This window comes from Cadophora gregata (genome assembly GCF_030347475.1).
Source record: "Cadophora gregata isolate MNR1 chromosome Unknown scaffold_1, whole genome shotgun sequence".
In the NCBI taxonomy this organism is placed as follows: Eukaryota; Fungi; Ascomycota; class Leotiomycetes; order Helotiales; family Ploettnerulaceae; genus Cadophora; species Cadophora gregata.
In genome coordinates this window covers 2,238,844-2,264,525 of record NW_026695924.1, presented here as the reverse complement: position 1 = coordinate 2,264,525, position 25,682 = coordinate 2,238,844, and the positions used below count along the sequence as shown (strand labels likewise).

The 25,682-nt window shown below is 50.2% G+C and overlaps 2 protein-coding genes across 2 annotated transcripts; one reads left to right on the top strand and one right to left on the bottom strand.

Moving 5' to 3' along the window:
- Nucleotides 1–9,134: 9,134 nt before the first annotated feature.
- Nucleotides 9,135–11,632, bottom strand: ONS95_000761 (uncharacterized protein; the record flags this gene model as incomplete). Its single annotated transcript, XM_058493932.1, has 6 exons — nucleotides 9,135–9,698; nucleotides 9,748–10,478; nucleotides 10,532–10,567; nucleotides 10,615–10,705; nucleotides 10,756–11,408; nucleotides 11,461–11,632. 6 exons carry the CDS (start codon nucleotides 11,630–11,632, stop codon nucleotides 9,135–9,137), a joined length of 2,247 nt encoding a protein of 748 aa, XP_058364134.1.
- A 1,852-nt stretch (nucleotides 11,633–13,484) lies between these two features.
- Nucleotides 13,485–24,730, top strand: ONS95_000760 (uncharacterized protein). Its single transcript, XM_058493931.1, has 9 exons — nucleotides 13,485–15,139; nucleotides 15,186–15,281; nucleotides 15,337–16,257; nucleotides 16,313–18,241; nucleotides 18,292–18,693; nucleotides 18,743–22,078; nucleotides 22,132–23,061; nucleotides 23,113–23,177; nucleotides 23,227–24,730. Exons 1-9 carry the CDS (start codon nucleotides 15,074–15,076, stop codon nucleotides 24,281–24,283), a joined length of 8,802 nt encoding a protein of 2,933 aa, XP_058364133.1. The 5' UTR covers nucleotides 13,485–15,073; the 3' UTR covers nucleotides 24,284–24,730.
- Nucleotides 24,731–25,682: the final 952 nt, after the last annotated feature.

Genomic DNA, 25,682 nt, shown 5'->3' with positions numbered 1-25,682 from the left:
CAATATCAGGTTGGGATGTTTCTGGGACTAAAGCAGCAGCATTTTCCCGCCTCATAAAGCAGCAAGCAGCAAGCAGCCTCGCGTAGCTCCATGCACGCCCCTCCTCGTCATGGCTATGGTCATGGCTATGCAACCTGATGCAAGATCAGATAATCGCAAATCCCGACTTCGATTTTCGTCGCTCTCCGCATGGCGATTTTTTTTCATGTTCTGATGTCTCCGTAGTTAAGCGCCAGAGCCAGTCACCATGCGTTTGGTGTCTTGAGTGTCTCGGCTCATGGTCAGCTCATGGCCAGTGGCTCCATTACACGTGGGTTTCCCAGCTGGGCGAGAGCTGTCTTAGACACCCGCTCATTGTCTTGGAATTCTCACAGCATCTATTCGCCCCGCCGTCCCGACAGAGCTTGATGATGAACAAGACCCGTCGATTGAGTTCCAAGATTTCGGCCAGGATTCTATTTTGAGGGCAGAGCCGCACTTACTCGAGTAGATGATTTGCACTTTTCAATTACAATTCTGGTTTGACTTTTGGTCTGTGTATTAGCTGCTTGTACTTTGAAGTCTAAGTACGGCCTCGGTAGCAAACAAGTGTGTTCTATTGGTGCGACTGAGAGTCTTATGATGCGAATTAGCACTCGCAGTAGTTTCTCCGACGGCATGAGATCGGTCTTTTACAATTTTGAGCGGCACTAAACAGGCATATGCAGCAGGAAAAAAGCGTCTACCAAGACTTGGAAGAGAGCGAGATGGCTGATTGTATCATGATACTTACATTATGCCCGCTGAAGGACGGCAGCACAGTTACACAACATCTGTGTTGTAAGACAGTGAGATTTTTATTTCTTCTTCCGTCGCAAAATCAGATGGACAAGTTGCGAAGTTGCCTGTTGTGGAACGTCACGGGCAGGTGTTCTGACAGCGGAGACGAAGACCCATCGAATGATGTTGTCACACTCGAGACCCTGGACCTTACCCCTGGACTACCGGCGATCAGTCTACAATAGTGGCCCTGACCCTGCCTTGCACGATTCTCCCTTGCGCTTCAGCAAGTGTCGCCCCGCACATCCGATCCGGCGAGTGAAAGCGGCATGCTTTATTTAGTATCTCGAGCTAAAGATGTCAAGGGTCAACGGGCAGCACAACGTCTCACGACTGGACGGGATGAGAAGCCATTCGGCAAGATGGCGAATGAATTAGCTACATCGACTCTGCAGCATGACTTTGTTGGTGAGGCTCGTATTTACGCTGCGAGTCAGATGCGGGTAGGGCTTGGCGCAACGGCATATCCTGGTTGGGTCTTCTGAGTGGCGTTCGTGGGGTTGCAGGGGACGCTATGGGGATCAAGGAACCAGGAAAGAAGGTGTTTCTCGTCGATGTTTCTCCCTGTTTGCTGGGTGTTGGGTTGAGGGGACGGGACGCATGTTTTACTATTTTTATGGGGGGTCAATGCAAGAGGAGAAATCTCGTTGCTTGTTAGGTGGGGCGATCATCATGGTGTTGGAATGGGTGTTCGCTATTGGATTTCCTCTCTTGCGGATTTTTGGACGGCATAGAAATGCACTGGAGTCGAGATCGGGATGGGTATGGTGTGATGACCCGGTGACGATTGATTTTTGAAGATCTATCGCCATCGCAAAGAAAGCGAGATCTCGATTCCAAAGAACTCTATTCTTGCAGCTCGAAATGGCGAGCTGCTTTCGAAGAGGTAAGGACAGGGTACCGGTATACTTCTCGGGAGGAACTCCGGTGCTTTTGGCGTATTTGCTTTTCCCATAACGCTTATGCGGAGCCATAATAAAAGGTAGGTCTTTCTTCGTCTTCCGTACATCACTTTGGAATTTTTTCCCCCTCTTTGCGCGATATTGTAGCGTACTAAGCATGCAACATTAGCTCATCTCACTTTCGTGGCTTCTGCTCGTTCGTTCTGTCGCTCGTGCCTGTCCTGTGTGCTCTGGCTTCGCAACGGTTCCCCTGCCTGTCTGCAGGGGCAAAGTCGATTCTCAGCTCAGATTGTCAGGGCAAGAGGTTATGGCTTCAGCCCTCGACGCCACTGTGCGATGCGCTGGCACCTCTTCTCCCTACCAGTGTATCACGCCTCGCACACGTGATGGAGACGAAGGTGCCAGAAACATGCCCTGTCAGCGCACCCCGCTTCTCAGAATTTTGAGGCTTAAGCCACCCAGGAGCATTTTTCAAGTTAGGGCTAGGGTTGGCTTGGGGCTTCTACTTTGGGGATTTGAGAGATTTTGTAAGGGCTTGGGCCTACATTGGCATATGCGGTTGCGATGACACGCGGACCGAAGACTTGAATTGAGCTTCTGCGGTGTGAGTTGGGTTTCTGCGCGGACTGATTTGAGGCTGCAATGATGACGACTTGATGTGATGAGATTTCTCGACGCGGATCTATCAGAGAGACCGAGGTAAGCACATCCATACTGTATCGGGGAATGACAATATTTCTCGTCACAATCAGACTGCGCGAGAATACGACTGTCCTTAGGCATATCAGACTACGGCTAATACACTTGCCCAAATACCGACATGCTACGACGACAAATTCTCCGTTCTAGCTTCAATCTTATCATTCAAAGCTCCACTTGTGAAGAGACGATCACGCAAAGAACCAATCCTTCGCCTTTCTTTCTGTATCAGCCGGCGCGGTCCGAGGACTTCTAGAGCTATTTAAGAAAAGTCCCAAAACACTAGCATTTCCCCGGCGCTGGACCGAAAGCTGAAAGTCGGTGAGCGAGCTTTGCTGAATAGAGCTAATGTCACCACTTATGTCGGCAGATGCCAAGCCCCCTCGCTCTGTTGGCTCGCGCGCTTGTTTAGCTGGTGCTTGGATGATAGCCGAGCTGCGACTGATCGATCTAGATGGTGTGACGGGCCAGATTTTTAGGGCGGGTAGGGGTTTTCGGTTCCCGGGACCGAGACTTGGGAAATATTGAAGCAGCGAGAGCAGCACGGCTTGGTGGGCTTGCTAGCTAGCTGGTAGCTGCTCTGATGATGTCCTGATGTGCTTGCTGCCCTTGACAAGGGATGTACCGTCCTTCTACCCCTTCTTTGGGAGGAGCTAGAAGCTGGATTTGGGAATGCGACTAGGTCGCTAAATTAAGCTTAGATGCTGGACGCTTTTGCGCTGCGTCTGTGTGGCCGTTGTGTTGTGCTGAGTGCGCCGTGGTGTGCATGATTTGCGACTGCGAGGATTCGGAATCTTCCTTCCTTTCTCTATTGCTATTTGCTGGGAGGTATTACTGTGTGGTATTCGGGGAGGATTATATCGAAGGGGAGGAAGAGCAGGGGAAGGTTCTTGTGTTGAGTTGTGATTAAATGGAAGCGAGCTGAGTGCTTTCCGAGGGGCAGTATGATTTACAAGCGAGGACATCTGCAAGACCACGGACTACGAGAATTGGTGTCATTACTTTGACAATGCAGCAAGAGTGTCAATTGACCAGCATATGGCTTGCATGACAGCAGGTGAGATTGCAGGACTTTCTTCGCTACAAGGACCGAGCAATCGGGCGTTGAGCGTTGGCAGCGAGGGGCAAGTAAACCGTGCGTTGGTGGTTGTTGATGAGGCGTTTGCACTTGAACGACCTGCACGACATAGCGATGGCTTGAAGATGAGCGCAGTGGGCAGGTGCACGCGCGTACAGTACGCTTTTCGCTTGAAACAATTTGCGTCAGTTCTCAGGACCGACCTAAAACAGAAATCACTTGCCATTGTAATTTTTCTGGAATATACCGAGCGTCGAGGTAGTGGTGGTGCGGTGGTGATGGTGCTTGTGCTGGCAGCCTAGCTAAGCGCCAGTCAGTCACTGACAGCTGCACTGGGTCTGAAGGGACCCCTGGCGTCCGTACCGGGGGTTTCCGTCTTTTTCTTCAGAGACATCTTTCTTCAGAGACAGAGACACAAAAAACGTGGGTTCATGGCCTAGAGAATCGGCATCGAAAGGTCCTGATTGCCGTGCGTCTGAAACTTTGATAGGTCTGGGGTTCTGGACTATTGAGACGGGTAGGTAGTAAGTGTAAGTGCAGGCAGTCATGTGGTTGTCATGACGGCTGGCAGGATAAACATACGATATCCTCGTGTTGGATTTCAAAAATTCCTTGCCGTGTCCAAATATTTCTTTCCTTTCCTTTTTCTATTTTCCTGAATATTCTTGGGCGTTGTGCAAGGCAAGATGAAGCTGGTGGCGTTTTCGGGTGCGGGGAAAGTCAATAGTGGTCGTTGTCGTCCCAAAGCAGGTAAACAAACACGGCACGTCAAGCGAGTACCACCATCAACTGATGATTACACGAGAGCATACCATTGCGTTGAAGTGCTACGAAAGGGATGTGATGGGATGGTATGGAATGGAATCGCATGTGCACTATCGATATGCAATGTGTGCTTATGCTTATGCTTACCTCTCTGGTCTAGAGCTCTTGGATATAGCTTGGAGAGCTTGGGATTGTCAATGTTGCATCCCACCCGCGTTCTTGAAGATTTGCGAGGAGCTTGATGTTAGTGGTAGATGTTCAGTTTGAAGTGGAGACTGAAGTTGAGCTTTTTGGATTCTTGGCTAGGACCCAGGGGTGAGGGGCAGTGGTAAGGCCAAGCCAAGCCATGTTGAGGCTGAGAATGGAATGGAGCAAGTGGAGATCGGAGGGGAAGGGATGGATTCTGGTATGGTATGGTATGGTATAGTATGGATCTAAGGTACTTTTGACAGACAGGCGATTGTCATTGGCATCACATTGGCAGTCGTGCATGATATGCTGCCACTCATTGCTCATCAATCCGTTAATATGCAGCGGGTGAGTTGCTGGATTCGGATCTTACTTGCACCGTTCTGTAAGGGGGTTGACTTGGCGGGGAGTTTGTAATGTACGAATTGAGAAGAAGGTCCTTGGTTGGCGATCTTGGTGGTGGAGGAATCCTGATGAGGAAGTGTGCTTGCAGATGAGCTGGAGTATCCGAATATTCTGGATTCTCAAGAATGAAAAAATATTCGAATTAATGCTTTTGCATGATGCTATACCTCGCCGTACATATTTATTCAGTTTAATAATTATTTTTGAAGCTTGGACTGGGGTGAGCGAGAAAGAAGCTTGGACACTATCAAAAACCCAAAAGAGAAACCAAGTTCAGATAGTTGGCTGGCTGCATGCAGCCCAGCAGCAAGACCCCAGCTTTTCCAGTTACATGGAACTGTTGATATTCAGTAGATCAATGCATGATGCCAGCCATCACGACACTTCATCACTTGGAGGCCACGAGGTTGAAGGTCTGGCTGGTATCTATCTTGTCGTGTTGCGATGAGTGATTGCCTGGCTGGAAAGTTTGGATAACATCAGCTCGGATGAGGGGTGCAGGATCGGTTAGAACCTTTTACTGAGTTTGATGCTCGACAGGGCTTTAGTGAGTAAGCTGGGGAGTGCTCCGTGGGCTTGCAGACGAAGTATTGCATTGCATGGCTGGAGTTTTTTTTTTTTTTTTTTTTTCAAGAGTCAAGATTCTGATGGAGGAATTTTCAGGTGATGTCTGTATCCACAAGTGTCCACTTTCAATGCTTGCTGGATTCGGCGTTACCATGCAGTGTTGAAGTACATTCATTGTGTCGTATCAATGCTTTGGCGAGAGCTACAAGCGAGTTTCAAGAGGGATGACAAGCTACACGGCGATTCACAATGGCGGTTGTGCTTGCTGGTACAACGGTACCACGATACTGTGTCCTACAGTAGGTATCACAGCATATGGCAATGACATTGCGTGCCTCGGAAACACAACTGCGAACTGATGTCACGGTCCGCCACAGCCCGTGACGTGGAGTTCGCTGGGACGAGGCAAATGTATGTCGTGATCGTGAAAGTTGCCTGGCACCTGTCTGTCTGACATGACAGAAGCAGAAGCAGAGGAAGCACACCCGTACTTTCCGCTGTTCATGTCAACATCAGATGACAGGATAAAATTCAACACAACAACCAGACACAACATCTTCATCCGAACACCAGCATGACGGAATTCTCATTGCAGACAGCGTCATATCAGCAGTGAGTTGTACAATTATCGAGTATCCCAATCATCAACATCATCCATCCCGAAAATCTCGAAAATCTCGCTCATTCATTCTGCTTACTTCTCTGATAAGTCAGTCTCCTTCGAGTATATCGAGCGTCTCTGCATCTACAGCCTCCTAAACAGGAACAAATTTACGTAACAATTATCGATTCTTCATCTCGCTCTCTTGGCTACTTGGCAAGCAACGCAACGCAACTCAGCGGAGCAAAGGATTATTGCAGCAGCATGGCGAGAAGAACGAGAGAGAGGCCCACCACTGCACTGCACTGCAAGAGTAAGCAAGCCAGCAAGCCAGCAAACCCGACAAGACTTGACCCAGACTGATAAGCGAGCGGAAGTCTCAGAATGTATTGGATGGGGCATCAAGCCACGCCAGGCCAGGAACAGACAGGCAGGCACAACAGGAACCCGAGTGGGCGAAGAGAGGGGCTGGGACTGGACTGGAATGTGTGGGGTTCGGGTGAGGTGAGATCCGTAGGTGGGTTGGGTGGATTCGGTGGAGTTTCTCGGGACCGAGATTTCCCAGATTCCAGATTCCCAGATTCCCAGATTCCCAGATTCCCAGATGGCAAGCTAGAGCCGATCGGATCGGATTTGTTTCCTAAATCTGAAACAGTTCTAGACTTTGACTTGAAAGCTGACTGCTGGAGCCGGATACTCACTGGCCGGATTGTCCCAGAGTGTGGTCTAGGTTGCACGAATGCGAGGCGCTGTGCTGTTTCCGGCGTGGAGAGATAGTGAGGGAGTGACTTGGGGGATACAGCAGGCTGTCAGTGTCAAATGCCAATGTCAATGTCAACGCCGTCATGGTAGAAATGCTGTTCCTGTTCCTGTTGGTACGGAGGTACGGAGGTGTGTGTACAGCCCTGCCTATATGTCGGTACAGAGCACCTGCAGTACCTCCCTATATCACAGCACGCAAACACACTGTACACATACCCATACCCTGGCTGTGGGCGTAGCCTGGCAAGACATGGCGCATCGCTGTGTGTAGTGTATGTATGTGTGTGTGTGGTTGGTTGGTGATGACGAGTTTGTTGCTATCCGTAAATACATCAGATCCTTGATACCACACAATTCATCCTGCAATATCCTGCAGCTATGACAGCCTTCATGCACGAGGCTGATAAAAGATGGAACGGTGCAGTGCAGGGCACCCAACCGCCTGTCACCTACCTTGCCAGCCAGCGCCCAATCGCGGGGTATTGTCGGTACAGCGAGCGGTGGCGATCATCCATACATCAGTCCACCTTCCAACCAACCAAGTCCTCAAACCAGGTTTACAACATTTTGATGCGTTGTAGGTACTTGCGCACGAATTGGGGCTTGCATACATGCTTGCTTGCTTGCTTGCCTGCCTTGCGCCCCAGGATCGCGACATTTTTGTTCATCGCGAATCAGGTTTGTTGGTTGGAATTGGGCTGTTCTTTGCCACTTGCAGCTATGCTATGAACAAGAGGGAAGAGGTGCAAGGGAAGGGAGGATTGAGAAAGCGCTCGTAGCACAGAAGAAGGGAGGAGAGGAGAGGGAGAGGACAACAGATTCAATAGTTCCCTTTCCTGATGCTGGCCTGACTACTGTACATTGTCGGGCGGCCTTGCTTGGTCTTGGCGGGGTTGATACTGGTGCTGTTGCTGTTGCTGTTGCTGTTGCTGAGAGGAGTTTGGTATGGCATGATATGTTACCTACCTACTGTACCGTGCCTCGTGACCTGGGATGGTTTCGAGAGCTGGAGGGAAGGGGGATTCTTTCTCGTTGGTACTGAGTTACTGTTCACGTTGGAATTAGGGTTGGAATAGGAGTGAAGCAAGGCAAGGCAAAACAAAACATACGAACGAAACTTTTCGCCAACGCGGAGGTGTAAACCCGTCCTGTACCTCACGCCCGATGCGATGATGCGGCTTACAGGTTGGCAGCACAGGGCCTGGCAAAAAAAAAATATATTCTGGGGTATGTTACATTCCTTTCCAGGCTGAGCGCACAGGGCACTGAACGGGGACTGAACAGGCCCCCCTGCCTGCCTGCCTGCCTGCCTGCCTGCTTGTCCGCCCGGGCCTGTCCTTCCATTTTTGATGTCTTGCCACTTTTACTTGGTGACTTTTAATACAGCTCCTCACGAGAAAAGAAAAGGAGAAATTATCCACAGGGGGTGGGAGGCAGATTAAAAATCAAAAGTCAAAAGTTGAAAGTTGGAAGTCAAAATGAGAAAAAGTCAATTAATTGAATTATTACCCATTGTTAATGTAATGTAAATCACTTAAACCACCTGGTAACTTCGTAAGCGACCCTCCTCCCTGGCCTGAGGTGAGGTGACGAATGAGCCTCGTCAGCTCTTTCATTTCATTTCCGTTTCATGCAATGCAATGCTACGGAATTGATGGACGGGGGGTTGGACGAGGGGATGCAGATTGGAAGATGGGAGCTGGAAGATGGACGGGGGAGAATGGACGAGGGGGATGGACGAGGGGTTGTAGATTGGAAGAATGGAGGAGGGTTTGTATTTTGCCTGAGTTAGTTGGCTTGCGCGCTACGAAGGGAGGGATAGTCACGTTATTGTGCAGCGGGCTGCGATGCGCTGTGCTGGCAGAATTGATTGATTGATTGATTGATGGGGGTTCGGCAGTTGTGAAGTTGAGGTCTGATTGATTAATTGATTGATTGAGTGTTGATGTGCTGAAATTTATAGAGTATGCAGCAGGCAGGCAGGATATCGGATGGATGGAAGGTGGATAATAATGTTTGTGGAGTTTAGACGTTGAGATAAGAAGCAGAGGGTGAGTAGATGTGTTTGTTTTAATTTGATTTTTTATTTATTCAAATTTAGAAACTAAATACTAAAAATTCTCTGTTTGTCTGTCTGCCTGTCTTCACAATCACTATCACTAACTTTACTCCGTTCCCATGCACATACGCTTCTCACAGATGCTGTGTTTGTTATCCACGTGATCTGAAATGCCAATATCAACAAAATTTCCAACTCCTTCCTCCTTTTTTATCCAATTGCACTTCTGTTTTCGCGTTAAAAATGAATGTTGTGGTGTGTCATTAGAGAAACCAACCCCGAGTTTGCTTAATAGCTGACTGGAGTGGTGAGAGTGAACGAGACTGGCGACCCAGACATCGTGACCCAGATGGTGAGAGGATCGGAGCCGATCTTCTCGGTGGTGAAACCCTGAGTGCTGGTGACGGTGCCTGGGACCGTGACGGGGATATTGACAGAGCAGGTGTTGCCGTTGGTGGTGAGTGTGACGGCAGTGATGGTCTTTGCGGATGGGTTGGTGGTGTAGGACAGCTGTGGGGCGCACTTGTCGCGGGCCATGCGGTTGATGAAGTCTAGGGCGGTGTCGTCGTGCTTGAGGGAGATCAGGGGCCAGGTTACGAGGCGGGTGAACTCTTGGGTGACGGTCTCGGCCCAGGCTTGGATCAGGGACAGCTTCTTGGAGACGCCGTTGATAGTGGTGGTGCCTGCGGTCACGTAGTTCAGGTTGGCTTGGTGGAACATGTAGGGGTCGTGGTGGAGACCGAACAGGTGGCGGGTGTTGGTGGCCTTCTCGAGGGCAAGGAGGGCGTTCCAGTCTCCATTGCCGGCAGAAGTGTCGATCCACTCTTGGACTGTGCATGCGGGGAGATCACACTTTGATCTGTTAGCATAATTGCCTGTGGGGGTGAAAATGAGTACATACGTTGTAGTAGATGTTGGTAGCCCAGCGGGGAACAATGGTAGCTCCAGCGTAACCGTTGTCAGCGACGGTGCTGATGAGAGGCCAGAACTCGTTCTCCTTGTTCATCAAGACTGGACGAGTGTTGTCACCAACGACATACTTGATGCCGTTGTCGAGCCATGCCTTGATAGCATCACCATTGTGCATACCAGTAATCGCAGGAGGAATGATGCCGTTCGCGCTGAACTTGTTTCCAGCTGCGATACCGACTTGCCTGAGCCATGCCTGGTTCCATGAGATCTCACGGGAGATATCAAAGTAAGTGGCGTTGTTTTGATCCTCGTGTGTGAAGGTGTGAGATACGTGAGCAAAGACATCACGGTTTGCGGCCTTGGCGAACCAGACCTTGAGAGGGTCCAAGTTGGTGCAAGTAGTGGTGTATGGGTAAGTGGTTGGGGTGCTTGGCCAGAGGTTCTTGCCAGTTCCGAGGGGCTTCTTGAACTCGAGAGGAGTATCAATCTGCTCAGGGTACTCGGTTGGTCCGATACCGCATTGGGTTCCACCGAGATCAGCTCCGGCCTCGATGTTGCCATTGCCGTTGTGGCCAATGTCGAGGAAGTACTTGCTGCCAGCTGGCAAGCGGCTCTGGATATCAGAGGTCCAGATCCTGTGTTGATCCATGTCGGCAGTGGTGATTCTGTATGTTCTACCAGCGGGTCGGTAGATGTCAGAGATCAAGAACATGTCATCGACTATTGATACTAATTAGCCTGAATGCCTGCAATATATCTTGCTTCAAACATACCTTGATTGCTGAAGTAGGTGCGGCGGAAACCAGTGTCTGGAACATTGTTAGTCCATGCTGGGCATTTTGGCAGATATACATACATAAGCCTCGGGTGGCCCAGGTGATCCAAGCATGTTGGAGGTAGTTGGAGGTTGCCGACCATTCAGTAGCGAATCCGATGAAGAAAACCATCTATCGAGCTGTCAGTAAAATGAAGAAGTGTAACTAGTGAGTATCTTTACCTGTTGTCGACCATCAATGTTGTTGATGACACCAGCAGTGGACGCGGTTGGGAAGCCTGTAGCTGGGCCAAATGAGGCGAACTCAGTTGCAATGGTGGCATTGGTGATGGTGGCGGGGTAATGATAGAGACCAGCAGTGGAAACACCAGCTCCAGTCTTCATTCCTGAAGTTGGGAAAGCAGCAGTGCTTGAGAGACTGATGAGTTGCTCGACTCCTGTCTTGCAACATCCACCGATGGCAGTGGCACCATAGGCTGGACCAGGGAAGACATCAATACGGACCATGCGGGCACCGAAAGATACCTGGTACTGATAGATAGTTGCCAATTGAGCAGCGGTGAGAGCACTTTGGAATCCAAGAGTTCCACCATAGTCGTAGCTGACCTCGGACAGGATGACGATGGCTCCATAGTTTCCAGCAGTGGAAGAGCTGTTGAGCTGTGGTAGGGTGGTGCCTTCCTTGGGGACAGTGACGACCTGATACGGGATGGCATAGCCATTGAGACCAGACGTAGCCGAGTAAGCAGAAGGAGTGTCACGAGCAAAGATCAGAATGGTGCTCTTCGTACTGGTACCAGCAACTGCAGCAGCGTTTGGAGCTGCAACTGCCAAGCCCTGTACGGTTGTGTTGGCAGCAACGATCATTCCCTCAACTGCAGAGTGTCATCAGTGAGGCCCGTAACTTCGGACGAAGACTAGACTTACTTGTCTGTAAAATCTTTGTTGCAACTGGCGGAGGGGCCAAGGGACCTCCTCCTCCTGCTGCCTGGACCGGTTCGGATTGGCCATTGGTGGTTTGTCTTTTGTGAGGGTGCGCATATACTCCTGAAACGGAAGATGCCACAAGCAGAGCTTTGAAGAAAGTTTTGGTCAACATGAGGGGCAAGGGGCACGTAGCGAACGGAGATCTTCAAACGGAAACGAATGAGTTGAAGATAGGATTTGAGGTCAGAGTTGAAGTGTATATAAAGGAAAGATGACAGCAGATTGACGCTTGACAGCTGGGATTACACGAGGTGGACTGGAAAATCTAGACAATCAGGCCAGCCACAGCTGAGTACAAGACAAGAGCCCAGAAGGAATCGAAGCATTGACAAAGCCGTAATGGGTGGCATGGCTCGACCCTTTGGGCTGGCTGGCTCCCAAAGCGTCCATCTCCAAGGATTTACTTGGGAGTCTGGGTCCGGGAAGAAGAGACAGCGAATGACTCGGGATGGACTATCGAAAATTTGCAGCGAGCATTGAGAGTTCCGGTCAGCTTGTGGTAAGCTTTGGTAGAGTCTGTGCCGTAGCATTGGGTGCTACAGTACTACTGGTACAGACCGCCGGCGGATGGGCTGGCAGAGACATTGTGGGAGCACCATGAGTCGATCAAGGGTCGACGGTCTAGGATGGGGATGGGGATGGGGATGGGATGCCGAGTCGTGCGGGCGAGACGGTAAGGCTAGAGGGAGAGATAAGTGGGGATGGGATGTGCTCAGAGACGGGACAGGGAGATCTGTCGATGCGCGGCGGGCTGCAAGGGGTATCGGGGTCTGTGTTGTCATGTTTACCTTTTTTTAGACCTGAGCAAGAAAATCATGCGGAGGAGGCAGCGCTAGAGGAGGCGGAGGAAAGCGAAGGGAAGGGAAGGGAAGGGAAGGGAAGGGAAGGGAAGGGAAGGGTTGAGGAAAGTCGGGCTAGGCGAGAGCTCTTGCGGCGCTAGGACGATGCGATGGGCCGGAGAGGTCCTTCCAAGAGAGACAGGAACATAGACTAAGAAAGTTCGAAGATAGCCAAGGCCTCAGCGCCATAGAGAAGAGAATCGAGAGAATTAAGAGGTAGAAGTGGAGGGTGGGGGTTGAGAACGATAGGTTCTAAATCGGGAAAAGACCAAAATCAAGGTTGGGCAAACTCTGCTTGTTAGCTGTCATCGTGAAGCGAAGCGAAGCGAGACCTCGTCATGAACTCAAGCAGTGTAGTACAGTACAGTACTGTACCAGTGAGTGAGCGACCTCTGAAAATTCAGAACTGGGAAAAGCTGAAAGCAAGCCACAAGGCGGTCTGGCAACCGCTGTCAGAGCTCATGAGTGGATGAGTTGGGCTCCCGTATCTGTCGGTCGATATGCAATGCACAATGATCGATACGGATCATAATTGTGCCTGGTAATGGATAACTAGCATGGATGGTTGTGCAAGTTCAAGGCCAAGGTCGGTCTGCTACAGTACAGTACTGTAAGGTAGGCGAGAGGGGAGGGATGAGGGTTGAACTGTGGAGACGAAGCCTTTGCCGGGGGGCTTTTCCTCCGAAGAAGCTGCATAAGAGGAGGAGGGACAAGAGCCCAAGAGTCAAAAGCAGCAAGTACAAGTACATCATACAGTACAGTACAGTACAGTACAGTACAGTAGTAGTACTGCGCTGCCTCGCTGCTCTGCACGCAGAGATAAAATAATCTGATCTCCGCTAAATTAGCGCTGGTCGCTGACGCTGGTGCCATCGTGCATCGAACGACTCCCCTCACCACTGGGCAGTAGTCTTGAGCCAGTCCACGCTCTCGCCTGTCAGGCGTTCTTGAAGCGGCAAGGGGTCCAAGCCAGGCAAGCCAGGCAAGCCAGGCAAGGCCCCCCAGGCGCCCCCAAGCCCCCATGGCAAGCCAGCCGGATTCACGTGCACGCCGGCCGGCATGGGTGTTCCGAGCCAAGTCTCGTCTATTCTCAACGTCTTGTCCTCCTCTTTGCCTCTGTTCGTACTGCCACAGTCTATGAGGAGCCCACGCCCAGGAGCCAGGACCACTTCTCCGACAACAACAGCCAACCCACTTGCTTCATACACCCTCCGGTCTCTTCTCCGTTGGCACCAAACAGCGATACTACAGCAGAACCCACAGTACAGCGCAGCACAGACATGACATGGAAATCAGGACATGGGCAGGGGCGCCCGCGAGGAGTCCCCAAGAGCCCAGGACTTGCTATCCCGCAAACCCGGGACTACCAGTTACGGTACCAAATCCGGTCACCACTGCTTACCTACGGACTACGGTGCCCAGCATCGCCTTCACTTCCGATGCTCTGAGGAATGTGGCAGTCTGCACTACTGTACTACATCCAGTGCTATACTTTCCAGAGCTCGTGTCATGAAACTGAAAACAGACCACAGCAAACTTATCCAGAAATAGAGCTAGGTGAGTTCAGGCGAGCTAGTGCGAAGTGACTTCATGATCTACTGGTCCAGCAATATCCGAGCGTGTTCGTTTCTTCTCTTTGTTTCTTCGCTTGGTCTCTTTGTGCGTGCTCAGCGGGGCAGGGATCGGTTTCGAGAAGCATGGCTAGAGGGCGGCCGCTCTCAAATCGCTCAAGCAGCAAGCGATGATCTGCGACAACCGTTGTTTTATTTTTCCTTATGATCCTGTCCACCACCAACCTGTTGTTTCTGCTGGCTGCATTTGGGTAGTGCCGTGCATGCGGGGCATACAAGCGCCTCTTAAGACAGCCCTTAGCGTCGCCGCTAGGAGCCCCTCCAGTCTCGATGCACATGAGATGACCCCTGCCAATCCCAACCCGTCGTTTATGTCTCGCCTAAGGGGCCTGGTGCTATCACTGGGATATCTGCTGATGACGGTTTTCGGCTCAACTCAATTCTTTCTGTCTGCACTGCACTGCATTTCACCCGCCGGATCTGCCAGTGGACGGCATTCTTCGTTCTGGAATAGTAACAGTTCAGGCTATACGAGCGGCGGTCTGACCGATCTACTGCCAAAATGAGACGTGGCGTCCAACCAGTTCTGATACTCACCACCCCAGACGCCTGTTTGATATCAACATGCGGGCCAAGAATCTTCTTTGGCAAGCCGTCGGTCCACGTTGCTGCTTTCTTTCGTTCGTTTTCATACTCCGTCGTATTGCTGCTGATCTTCCAAGAATATTGAAGGCTTGCATGGTTCACGCTACTTGTTGATGGGGCTGAACTCAACCATGATATTCGGTGATATGATGATGTGCTTACTACTAGCGGAGCAAACTTCTTTTCGCCTCAGCCTTAATGTTTGAGATCTAGTGATCCCCGACGAGAGAGCTTGGGTTAGTAACTTGTCACTTGCTTCCGTCCACCAACCAGCGCCGAGGCTGGCCATCTCTAGGCTTCATTTTTACTCATTGTCTGAGATTTGATGCTGCTACTACTCTACACAACTACACTCGCTCGCCCACACCGTCGTTCAACAAGCCCCTCGCGCAATTTGCACCCCACTTCGCTCGCTCAAGGCAAAACATATCAGAGAAGTGTGAAGCTGTTCGACTTACTCTATGGCGACAACCCTCTGAATTTCTCCCAACCGACGACATGGCATACATCACGGGTGTTCACGCAGGTAATTGGGCTGAATTGAAGCAGCATTGGTGGCAACTGGTATGATATTCTATCGTACACACTTTCTTTTCTAACAAAGTGACAGGTACTTGTCAGCTTGGCTCTAGCTTCTATTGCAGTGGGATGTACATATTTTTCTTTCCTACTGTTGAGAAAACTTTGGCGTCACATAACAACAAAGGTATCCTGGACTCACCCAACATGAGTGATCATTTCTAACTTATGTTGTCCTGCAGAAAGGACTATCCGAGGGCCTTAGAGACCGTGTCTCCCGCCATCTGCAGAAGTATACCGTCTCGACGTCGCAGGATTCGACCATCGAGAAGCTTGACAGGAAAAAGCCGACATCTTTGGGAATATACTTGGGCACATTCGACTCTCCGATATCCGATGCGCAAAGTCAAAGGCTCTCGGAGCGGGATATGATAATCCTGAATCCCCTACAAAACTATATTCCAAGGGCACTGGCAGAGTTATCAGGGCGTCAGAATGTTCCACAGCGAATCATTGGGAGACTGGATTTGAACAATGTCTTGACGGCAACGACACCTACTCGAGCATCTTCGAAATTCATCCTGTCATGTCTTGATCGAACAATGAGCATGGTTCTTGCGGCATTCCGGACATCAGAGGGTGGCAAGAATGATTTTACTGGAATACTTCTAGCAGGCTGGGAGATATTCCCCACTCCCGTCTTCCACGAACTCTGCACTGTCATCTCTACATTCGGTCTTGAGATCTATGTAGAGACATCTGCGCCAGAGTTCCTTGCCGACGGGACTGCACTAGCTTGTAACGCTATTTCGGGTCTCATCATTCGCAATGGTCTTGTACTTCCAGATGGCGAGAGACGTGACTGCTTCGACATGGAGCCACTTCGGACGACCGTAAAGTCTTTCGTGTCCCAATCTTGCATCCGAGACTTCACTGTCTTCGTTTGGGAAACCTTGGATGACGATGTTGTCATTTCGAATGCAGTCTTGAAGAGAACATTCGCTTGGTGCAACTTTTACAGTGTGGTGTCTTGGATTGGATGTCAAGGCGCACTCACGGATGCGACAGTCGATATTGTCCAGATGGAGCCGCTGAGCGCATTCGCCTGGTTGAAGGAACCCAGAGTGATGGAACTCCATGATATGTGGAAGAGTAAGAAAGTTGTAAGTAGAATCGTTCGACTTATGGTTGCCATGTCGCTAACCTCGGCAAATCTAGATTCAACAGTCAAACCATCGACACTCTGTCATTGGACGCCTCAGCGCCATGCTTCCGACTCTAGAAACTGCAAAGAATGATTGCGCTTGTCAGCATGATGAGGAATTGATTGACCCTTCCTCGATCAATGCAGAATTTCAAGAGAACATGGAATGGTTCGTCTTGAGAGATGGAATCAGCGGCGATCCTCTATGCACATCGACAGCCGGCAACTCATATGATGGACTTGGATGTTTCCCGCTGGGGCTGGATGTTTCTCCCGATGATTTTCAAGAGGTTGTCTTTTCTCAAAGAAACTTAAGAAAGCTTGAATTATTAGATGCCGTGACGCCGGCTGAACTTCGGAGTTATGGCGCCACCTTCGCCAGATTCGTTGCTGCAGGCACTGTCCCTTCCGAACCATCAATGCCTGGTGTTCCATCTGTTCGACAGGCAATTGGGAAAATGGCTGATAAATTGCAATCTTCCCCTGAAGATGGCTCTGATGGTATCCGAGTTTTCCTCGGACTCCATTCTGGATTTCAGCGCACCATCGAGAAACAGTTTTGGGCCGTCTACCATGCGCACCCTGCCAAGGCTACTGCCGATATTTACATATCCAAAACCGTCAATGATGTGATGGGCACACTTTTGCACACATTTCTGTCGTGCCAGGGTCTTACGCGACGGGAGTGCATCGCAGCAGAAACATCTTTTGCTCGCTGGAATCAGACACTGGTTTCGTCCCACAAAATTCCACCAAGACTAATCCAAGATGTTGAACTTCTCTCTCCAGAAGAATGTCTCCAACTCTTGCAGCGAGTTTGCCTTGCGCCAAATGCCGAAGAGGACTTTCTCTTGTGCGGTATCAAATCTGCTGCTACGGAGCGATTGGTCGATATCCCGACCTGGAACCAACTGAAAGTTGTCAACACAGTCGGTTACTTGAATGGTGATGTCACGGTCGAAGAACTTCTCGATTCTCGTCTTCAATGGCACTGCCAATCAAAGCGCCAGCACCCAAGTCTCTCAGCAGCGGTTGCCCTCTTCCGCGATGTTGAAGCCAAAATTGAAGAAGCACTGCGAACTCGTAGTCATCAAAAGCTCCAAACCATCATTGATGCTCTTGGCAGGCTTCTTAACAGCACAATATATGGCGCCATTGGTGATCTCTATGCCCTTTCAGTCTTCTGTACCATGAGAAAATTTGCTTTCGATGAGGTCTATGTCGAGGTAACGGACAGAAACCCGCTTTTCAACGATCAAACAGACCAGTCTGCCGCATTTGCTGAGCTATTCGCTCTCGGATCTCGATGTGAGGCTTATTTCGACTGTTCTCCTAGCCAGTTCGGTGAGCTTCTTTCTGGAAAGTATCGCACGCACTACTCTTTGTCGGAGAACCAGCCTCCTATGTTCAAGGACACCATGGCTGCACTTCCATCGGCGTACGCCGAGGCGCAAATCGATGTGGATCCAAATTACAAGCCCACTGAGATGGCATCCTATAAGAGATTTACTTTCTTGAGCGTGTTCGCCATTCCAGCGCTGATCGATATTCTCATGCTCACAACCACAGGGCATGGATTGTATCTCAGTGGTGGAAAGGAAGGAGCAGAGTACATGACGCATGATGAGCAGCACAGTGCTACCACTGCATTGATGATTTCTCTCCTGCTCTCTGGTGCAATTGGGACCTGGATTACATGCGGTGGAACCTTCTACCTCGCATCCATGGCTTTCTCAGCTATGAACTATTTCGTTGTCACCCGCTTGCTCGGAGGTCTTGCTTTTACCCTCGTTGTAGGCATCGTTGGCTTCATCGCATTCGCTTGTACGGTCACCGTCTACCATGCTGGAATTTTCCTGCTATATCTAATGGTCTTGACGACATATCTATCGCTCCTTGCGGCACTTGCTAATTACCAATTTATCGGATCTTCGTTCCAATCAGTAAGTATCTACAAATCCGCAATCCTCTTAGTTCTAACAAAGTTTGTCAGGGTCGCGCAACTATCATAGCATGCATTCCAATCTTGTTCGTATCTCCAATCGTTACAATGTTTGTACCTCATCACGATGTCGCCATCTACCTGACAGTACTCTTTGTTTTCGTTACAATGCTCTTTCTCGGAGTCCGTCGCACAGGAGCTCAATGGACCACATGGTACCAGAAGATATCTCTTGTCGACGACCAAACTCTCAGAACCTGGTTCATTGAAAACAAAACTGCAGGTATGGATGGAATCGAGAAGATGTCCGACCCAGCTGTGCTCAGATTCGCACGAGACGCCTTACTTAAGGACGTTTTGGCGGAGCGCAAGAAATCAATCTTCTCTAAAAAGACTCGTGACCCTCTTGTTCTCAAGTTGGTTCGCTCATACGAAGCTACAAGTTTCTTGATGGTAAGTCTGTCTCCAAGATTCGACGAGTTTCATTTGCTAACTCAAGCAGAACTGGTATTGTCGCTTTACTGGAGTACCACAACCCATCATGTTCAGTTCGGCTTGGAACGTCCAAACCAAGGTTGCTCTCTTCTCCATGCAGAAGTCGCAACTTGGTATTCGATTCCACAACGGCTTTCTTCATTGGCGCCAAGCTGGTGATGAGATTGGCTGTACCATGCTGTATTTCATCGTCGCATTGCTCGACAAGTGGATCTCTCTTCTCAGTGGTGGCGACCTGATTGGTCTCACCAGCTCCAACGTCTCTTTGACAATGCCTGTTGGTTTCGGTCTCGCATACTATCTTGTCGGAGCCGTCCTTCTTGACTTTAACGCGAACAAGCTCCACGAGCTTGCTTCAAGGACAACGGAGGAGATCATTCCAACTGATGGAGACCTTGCACAGGCGCTCAAGCAAAAGTCCGATAACCGCAGAAAGGTGTACTGGAAGACGCTCGCTCGCTTCTTGATGCTCCATGTCTGGGGTCTTGCAGTCACTTCAATCCTCCTTTGGCTCTTTGCTAGCACCAAAGACAGCGAAGGGACCATCATCTTCTTGTCCTACGTCTTGGCTTATACCGGTCTACTTTGGTATCAGTATACCAAGATATTTTCGGGACCACACGCCTTGAAGCCCCTTCTTATTGCTGTTGCCATCGGTCTTCCACTTGGCTTCATCTTGGAATATGAAGCACCAGACTTCATCTACTCGAACGTTGTCGCACTTGGCGTGTCATGCTGGACAGTCGCCATCTTGTCACTCTGGGCTGGCAAGATCGTCGGACCTCCCGAGGAGAAGATGCAACCCCTGTCAGCCTCAAATGGAGCCTACAATGCGTACTCGAGCCCTGGTGCTGATCACGAATGGTCGCAGCCTGAACTCCAGAGTCTGTACGAACAGCTTTCAGATCTTTCTGAGAAGGAGCGTCTCTTGGTTGATCCCGATTCCGAGTTCGGAAGCCAAGTAAAGCTGATCCTCGAACAATGCAGCCATGCCGAGCTTCCTGAGATTGCAAAGCGAGCTTTCCCAGAAGCCGAGACTTTACTCAAGCTCAGCATCCAAATGTTCAGAGAACGATTCATCCACGTCGAGCTCATGTCTGTTGACCACTTCTCCGACCCCAGTATGAGGGCCATCAGCTCAGTTGAGAACGACCAGATCAGACTTCTCGTTGCTTGCGAGACCAAGCGCGTTTCCAAGACGGAAGACCCACTTCAGGGCTTCTACTGGGATGTCGCTGAGCTCCTTGTCCAAGCGACTGCTGAGAGATACCTTGGCTTCAATACCCACGATGCCTTGCTCGCGAGAACTCTCTGGCTCAGCAATGGCATCTGGAACAGCGTCAATGGACCTGATATTCTCGAGCGTCATCTCAAGATCCAGACAAAGAACCTGGCTGAAGTTCAGGCTTACCTGAAGACGCAGATCTTGCGAGATCTCTGCCTTGGATTCGATGCAAACTTGGACTCTGAGGACATGCCCAGCGAGCTTCGCAAATATCTCATCAACCGCTGTGTCGGTGTCGTCGGGCCTCTCAATGACAAGCAAATCGCTTCAATGAACAAGAAGCTCAATAAAACTAGAGGCTTGTCCTTTGAGACCTACGTGGCTCGCTGTAATTATGCCGTCGTCTCCGGTTCTCGTATGCTAAGCCGTGTCAATGTTTGGGCAAGTCGAGACCACTCAGTGATGTCCACGCGACCATCCAGCTTCCAGCAACGAGACAGCTATTCGCGGTCCATCTCATCTCGTTCCAACGATCTCGAGTCTGCTCAACAGTCTCACCTCCTTCTCGAGGCGGCATCTCCTGGTTCTTCAATTCGTGTCCTGGATCTGCTTGCACACGCTACACCTCCCAAGCTTTCATTGTGGGATCGTGTTCAGCACTACTCGGGTGTCGTGTACCATTTCGCCGGCAAACTCTGCAAGTTCTTCATGATCGCATTTGTTGCTGATCCCGAATACCAGAGAGAGTTGCGCTGCAGTTTCCCTGGAAACTCAAACATCGCAAATGTTGTCACCAGATTCTGTCTCATCTCCATCTGGCTATGGTCGAAGGCAATTCAGCGAATGTTCCTTCCAGTATTTTTGTTCCACAACAGAAAGAATGTCGTTACAGTTTGGCGGAACCTCCACGGTATGGAGGTTTCTATCAAGAGACGCCGTATATTGATTCGAAACCTTGATGGTACTTCTACTGGCTTCATTCATCCCGTCGATGGTGAGAGTTTTAAACTCCTCCAATACAAGGGTGACCATAAGACCGAGCCATCTACCAACCAGAGTCTGATCGCGATCAACATGTACAGTAACAACATGTCCTTAAAACGCCGCGTTCAAATGAACAACGGTAATACGGTGAACGATTATGTCTACGAGTACCGAAGCACAGACCCAGGATCCTCCAAACGCATCTCCAAGAGCGATCTTCTGAGAGCGCCGATCACCCGAAAGGGCATCGCTGGCAAGAATGTGCTTCAAGATGTCTCTTACAACGCTAAGGGACAGATTGACTCTGGTTCCTATCTCCTCGACGGCAATATGGTCCGCTTCAAGTATCATTATCAGAAGGCTAGCAAGCACGGCGGCGCACTTCTGCGAGCTGAGTTTGTCCTTCCGCATATGAGTTGTACCGTCGCATGGTGTGCGCCACCTCGACGCAAGCCCGAGAGACTCGACTCTTGGTTGCCTCATTCTCAAGTCACAGAAGCGACATTCGTCGTGGGTCCAGATGTCTGGGAGAGCAAATACATGTACGACCACAAGTTCCACCCGACCATCCTCACTACTTTGAATGGTCAGAAGGTCGACACGCCAGATCTGATCTTGTACGATCACTTGAACGTGCTGAAGAAGCCAGCCCATGTTTCTTTCTTGGATGACAATCCTCTCTATGGCTTCAGTACCATCAGAACCACAGCTGTGTCTCGCTGGCTCGGCTTCCACACTCGCCGCTTCCCAGTCTCAACCTCGCAATCTCGTTCTTGGCTCTGGAAGGCATGGAAAGAAGATCCTGCCTTCGATGGTGTCATCATCCGCTGGCTGGACGAGCGTCTCCTCCGCCGCGATGAAGTCCTCGCACCATACTGGCGAAAGCGAGATCTTGCCAAGCTGGATGCTGCGGAGCAATATCTCGACAAGAACAGAGATGCTATCATGGCGAGCACGGATCTTGATAACACTGTCTCCAGCTGGACACCTCTGGCGATGAAGATCAATGATCTTTACAGCTTCGGTCAAGGAGGTGATGCTTGTAGCCGCACTCGCTCGAATGTTACTACACAAGAGGATGACGAGGCTGCTCTGCATGTTATTGCTGTCGATACCGGAACTTGGCCAAACGAAGTAAGTTTTACCCTTTTGCATCCAATGATTCAGTTATTAACACTTTCTTCCAGGGTGGTGGTGTCTCTGCTTGCCGCAGCGATGTTATCAACAACCTCCGCACAATCAAGTGGCACATGGTTGCAGAGTCAGCAAACGACTTTGGCATTCCAAAGCGTCAAATCGAGCGTAATATCCACTCTCTCAAAGTCATCCCTCTGTGGGGTCTGGATCTCATGACACCAACTCACGGTTTGTTCAACAACCGTCTCGATTCTGAGGTTGAGCACGTTACCACTCACACCACACTCCTGGATATTGAGCGCAACTTTGTGCCTATCCTCACTGCTCTGGTTCGTGGTGCGCGATCCTTGGATTTCTCAATGGCAGATATCAAGCAAGTCACTCGAGCTCTCATCAATCTGAACGCCTACTTCGAGGATGGCCGTCACTGGAGTGCCGTCTGGCGCAGTGACGCCGTCAAATCAGCCTGGAGAAACCTCTGGCTTTCTCAGAACGCTGAGAATGCCACGCCATCCTCGCAATGGTTCACAACCGAAATTCCCACCCTCGGCCAGCTAGACCAAGGTCTTGAGCTATGGTCCAGATATCTGTTCATTTACTCGATTCCCATCCCCGAGAAGATGCCAGCCGTGTTCCAAGCCTCCCACCACAGTGTGAGCGCTTCCTATGGCATCGTCTGCAAGATCAAGCGTGGATGCCAATTGCAGATTTGGGATCACGCTATCAGTTGGAGAGAGACGAACTTGTATCTCTCTTCTGCGCTCTGTGCTCTCTCGCCTTTCACGAGGAACTCTCTTTTGGGTCTCATGAGGGTGACGAGTGTGTTAACGCTGCATCATGCGGATACCATTCTTCCATGCGCTGATTTCTTCAACCCTAACTGGGAGGTGGAGATTGGTACTTGCCAGGGGAAGATTGAGAATAGAAGCTCGTTCAAGAGAAAGATCGATCCTGTTGTCAATGGCATTACGAATATGGAGGTAAGTCTGCCTATTCTCCTGAACTTTGATGATTGATGCTAACAACCATAGCGATTTGCACCTGTTCAAGAAATCAAGACTCAGCAGCCCACTGTCACTATGCTGTCTCATCTTTGGTAAGTGATGCTCCATCAGTATAAAAGCAGATGTACTGACTACTTCAAGGTTCGCGAAGGATATTAAGACTGCCTTGCTCGCAGCCGATATTATTGTGAACAAATGGGGCTTCACGGACTACAAGCTGGAAGTCTATGGTGCTATGGATAAGACTCCATCATACACTACGGATTGCCAGGAGATCATTGCTACCAAGTCGCTTCGACACAATGTCGGCTTGAAGGGTGAAGCAGACCCTATCGCCGTGCTTGAGCGAACCTGGGTCTTCCTCAACTCCTCAATCTCAGAAGGATTACCCCTCGCCCTCGGCGAAGCCGCCCTCACAGGCGCCCCCGTAGTCTGCACCGACGTAGGAGCCTCCCTTCGCGTCCTCACCTCCCCCGAAGACGGCTCCTGCTACAGCGCCGTCGTCGCCCCCAACGACGCCCTCGACATGGCCCGCGCCCAAATCAAGATCCTCGCCCTCCTCGAAGAATGGGCCCCCTACGCGGACTCCAACAAATGCACTCGCGAAACAGCAGACGCGTCCTTCCCGCACGATCCCACCCCCGAAGACGTCGCTCGCATCACCCGCCGCATGTACGAGCAATCTGACGCTCGCCGCGCCCTCGGCATGCGCAGTCGTGAAATCGTCCAGAAGAGTTTCAGCGGCGATAGATATCTCCGCGAGCACGAACAGATGCTGTGGATTGGCAAGGCAAAGAAAGACATGTCGCTACCCAGCCATGCACGCCCTTCAGCACGCATCGTCACTCCCGCCGCGGTCCGCATGTCTACCCTGTCTGGCTTCCCTATCCCGCAGCCTTCTCTGCACCGCGAGAGTATCGGCAGCAAAGTCAGTATCCATCGCGGCACAGCCGGGTCTAGCAATCGCGACTCGTCGCTGCCGAGTCTGTCGTTCGCGCAGGAGAGTACGCTGCCGATTAGTATTGGGTCGGGACCTTCGTCGCCGGCTGCGTATGCGATTGGGCAGACGGAGTGGTTGAAGAGGCCCGTTGGGGCGGCGCATGTGGTTAATGTGAGGCCGGCGCACTCGAGACATGCGAGTGGGTTGGCTGGGAGCCCGCTGGCGACTGATGGGTTGTTGGCTGAGCGGGTGGTGTGAGTTGATGAGATTTTGTGGTGGTGAGATGGAGATGAGTGTGTATGAGAGTGGATGACCGGACATACAGACGAATGTGGTAATGACTAATGACACGGTCCGTCTTGGTCCTGGCGCTGGAGTGGTATAATATTTCTGTCTATCTTGCATGACATTGGCGTTCAGGAATTTAGGAGTTCCAAAACACTGCATTGTATGGCAGCTTGGATACGATACGATGTGATCGTTGGATGGGAAAATGTATGATTTCATGTTTGGAAGCGGGTGGTTGAACGGGACACCCTGCTATGGATAGTATGCGAGAAGCAGTGTGCTGCTTGTTCGGACGAGATCGTGCTACTAGACAGACAGACAGACAGACTATCCTTAACTTCTCTTGTAAGGAGGTAATCTAATTTTAATTTGATATCTATTTCACTCATATTATATCTATATATATATATATATATATATATATATATATACCTACTCGCTTCCTGGAATTGTGACTCTTGTGAGTGTTAACATTTATTTATTTATCCATCCATCCATCCATCTACCCACTGTCATTACCTGTCTGTCTGTTTACGATGAGACTTTGTCATCTTTATTGTCCTCATATTTATCATACTCATCCTCATTCAGACTCATCCACCTACAGCACCTTCCCCCTTCCTTCGCATATTGCACTCACTAGTAATGGTAAGTTGTCTTCGAAAATGTCTTCCTATAACTTCCAACGTATAAACGCTAAAGAAAGATGGTGACAGATAGCTCACACCACGCGCTGAAACAGAGGGGGTCAGGTCCTTCCTACTACTCGGAGCTTGATCATTTCATTTCCAATAGATACCTTCCTAATCATTAGTAGATACCCTTTATCATATCAACTGAAAATGCCCATCACAGTCACCCCACTTAAAAGAAAGAAACCTCTTCTTTTTCTTTTCCACTTCGACAACTACCCACCTGTTTCTCTGCCCTCGTAGCCATCCTATCCTGGCTACTTTTGGAAGTTCTCCGTCGTAGTACTAGTACTCCCCCTTTTCGACTTCTCTTTTGTAGTAGGTTTCCCCCTTGTCTTCTATTTCTATTCCCCCCCCCCCCCCCCCCCCCCCCCCCCCCCCTTTTTCCTTATCCCAAGGTAAACATGCCCCTAGCCCCTACCCAGCACAGAGAATCAAAAAATCAAAAACTTTCCAATCAGCTACAGCTAAAGAAAGGTCTTTCCCTTGTTTACGCTCAATCAGAATGAATTGTCAATCAATAATTGCTGAAGGGAGAAAATTGATTCGCCTTTGCGGGTAGACTGTGCACATCTCAATCAAGAAAGTGCGGCAAATGGGGGGGGGGGGGCAGGCAGAAAAGGAGAAAGAAACGAGTTGTCGATGGCTGTTTCCATCGATATCAAGGAGCGCCTGGT

What these genes read in the sequence shown, in the direction of transcription:
- ONS95_000760 (XM_058493931.1), top strand. Translation starts at nt 15,074, where the DNA reads ATGGCATACATCACGGGTGTTCACGCAGGTAATTGGGCTGAATTGAAG. An exon ending in TCGGATCTTCGTTCCAATCA is followed by an intron (nt 18,242 to 18,291) that starts GTAAGTATCTAC and finishes AAAGTTTGTCAG; the next exon opens with GGTCGCGCAACTATCATAGC. An exon ending in CCGGAACTTGGCCAAACGAA is followed by an intron (nt 22,079 to 22,131) that starts GTAAGTTTTACC and finishes ACTTTCTTCCAG; the next exon opens with GGTGGTGGTGTCTCTGCTTG.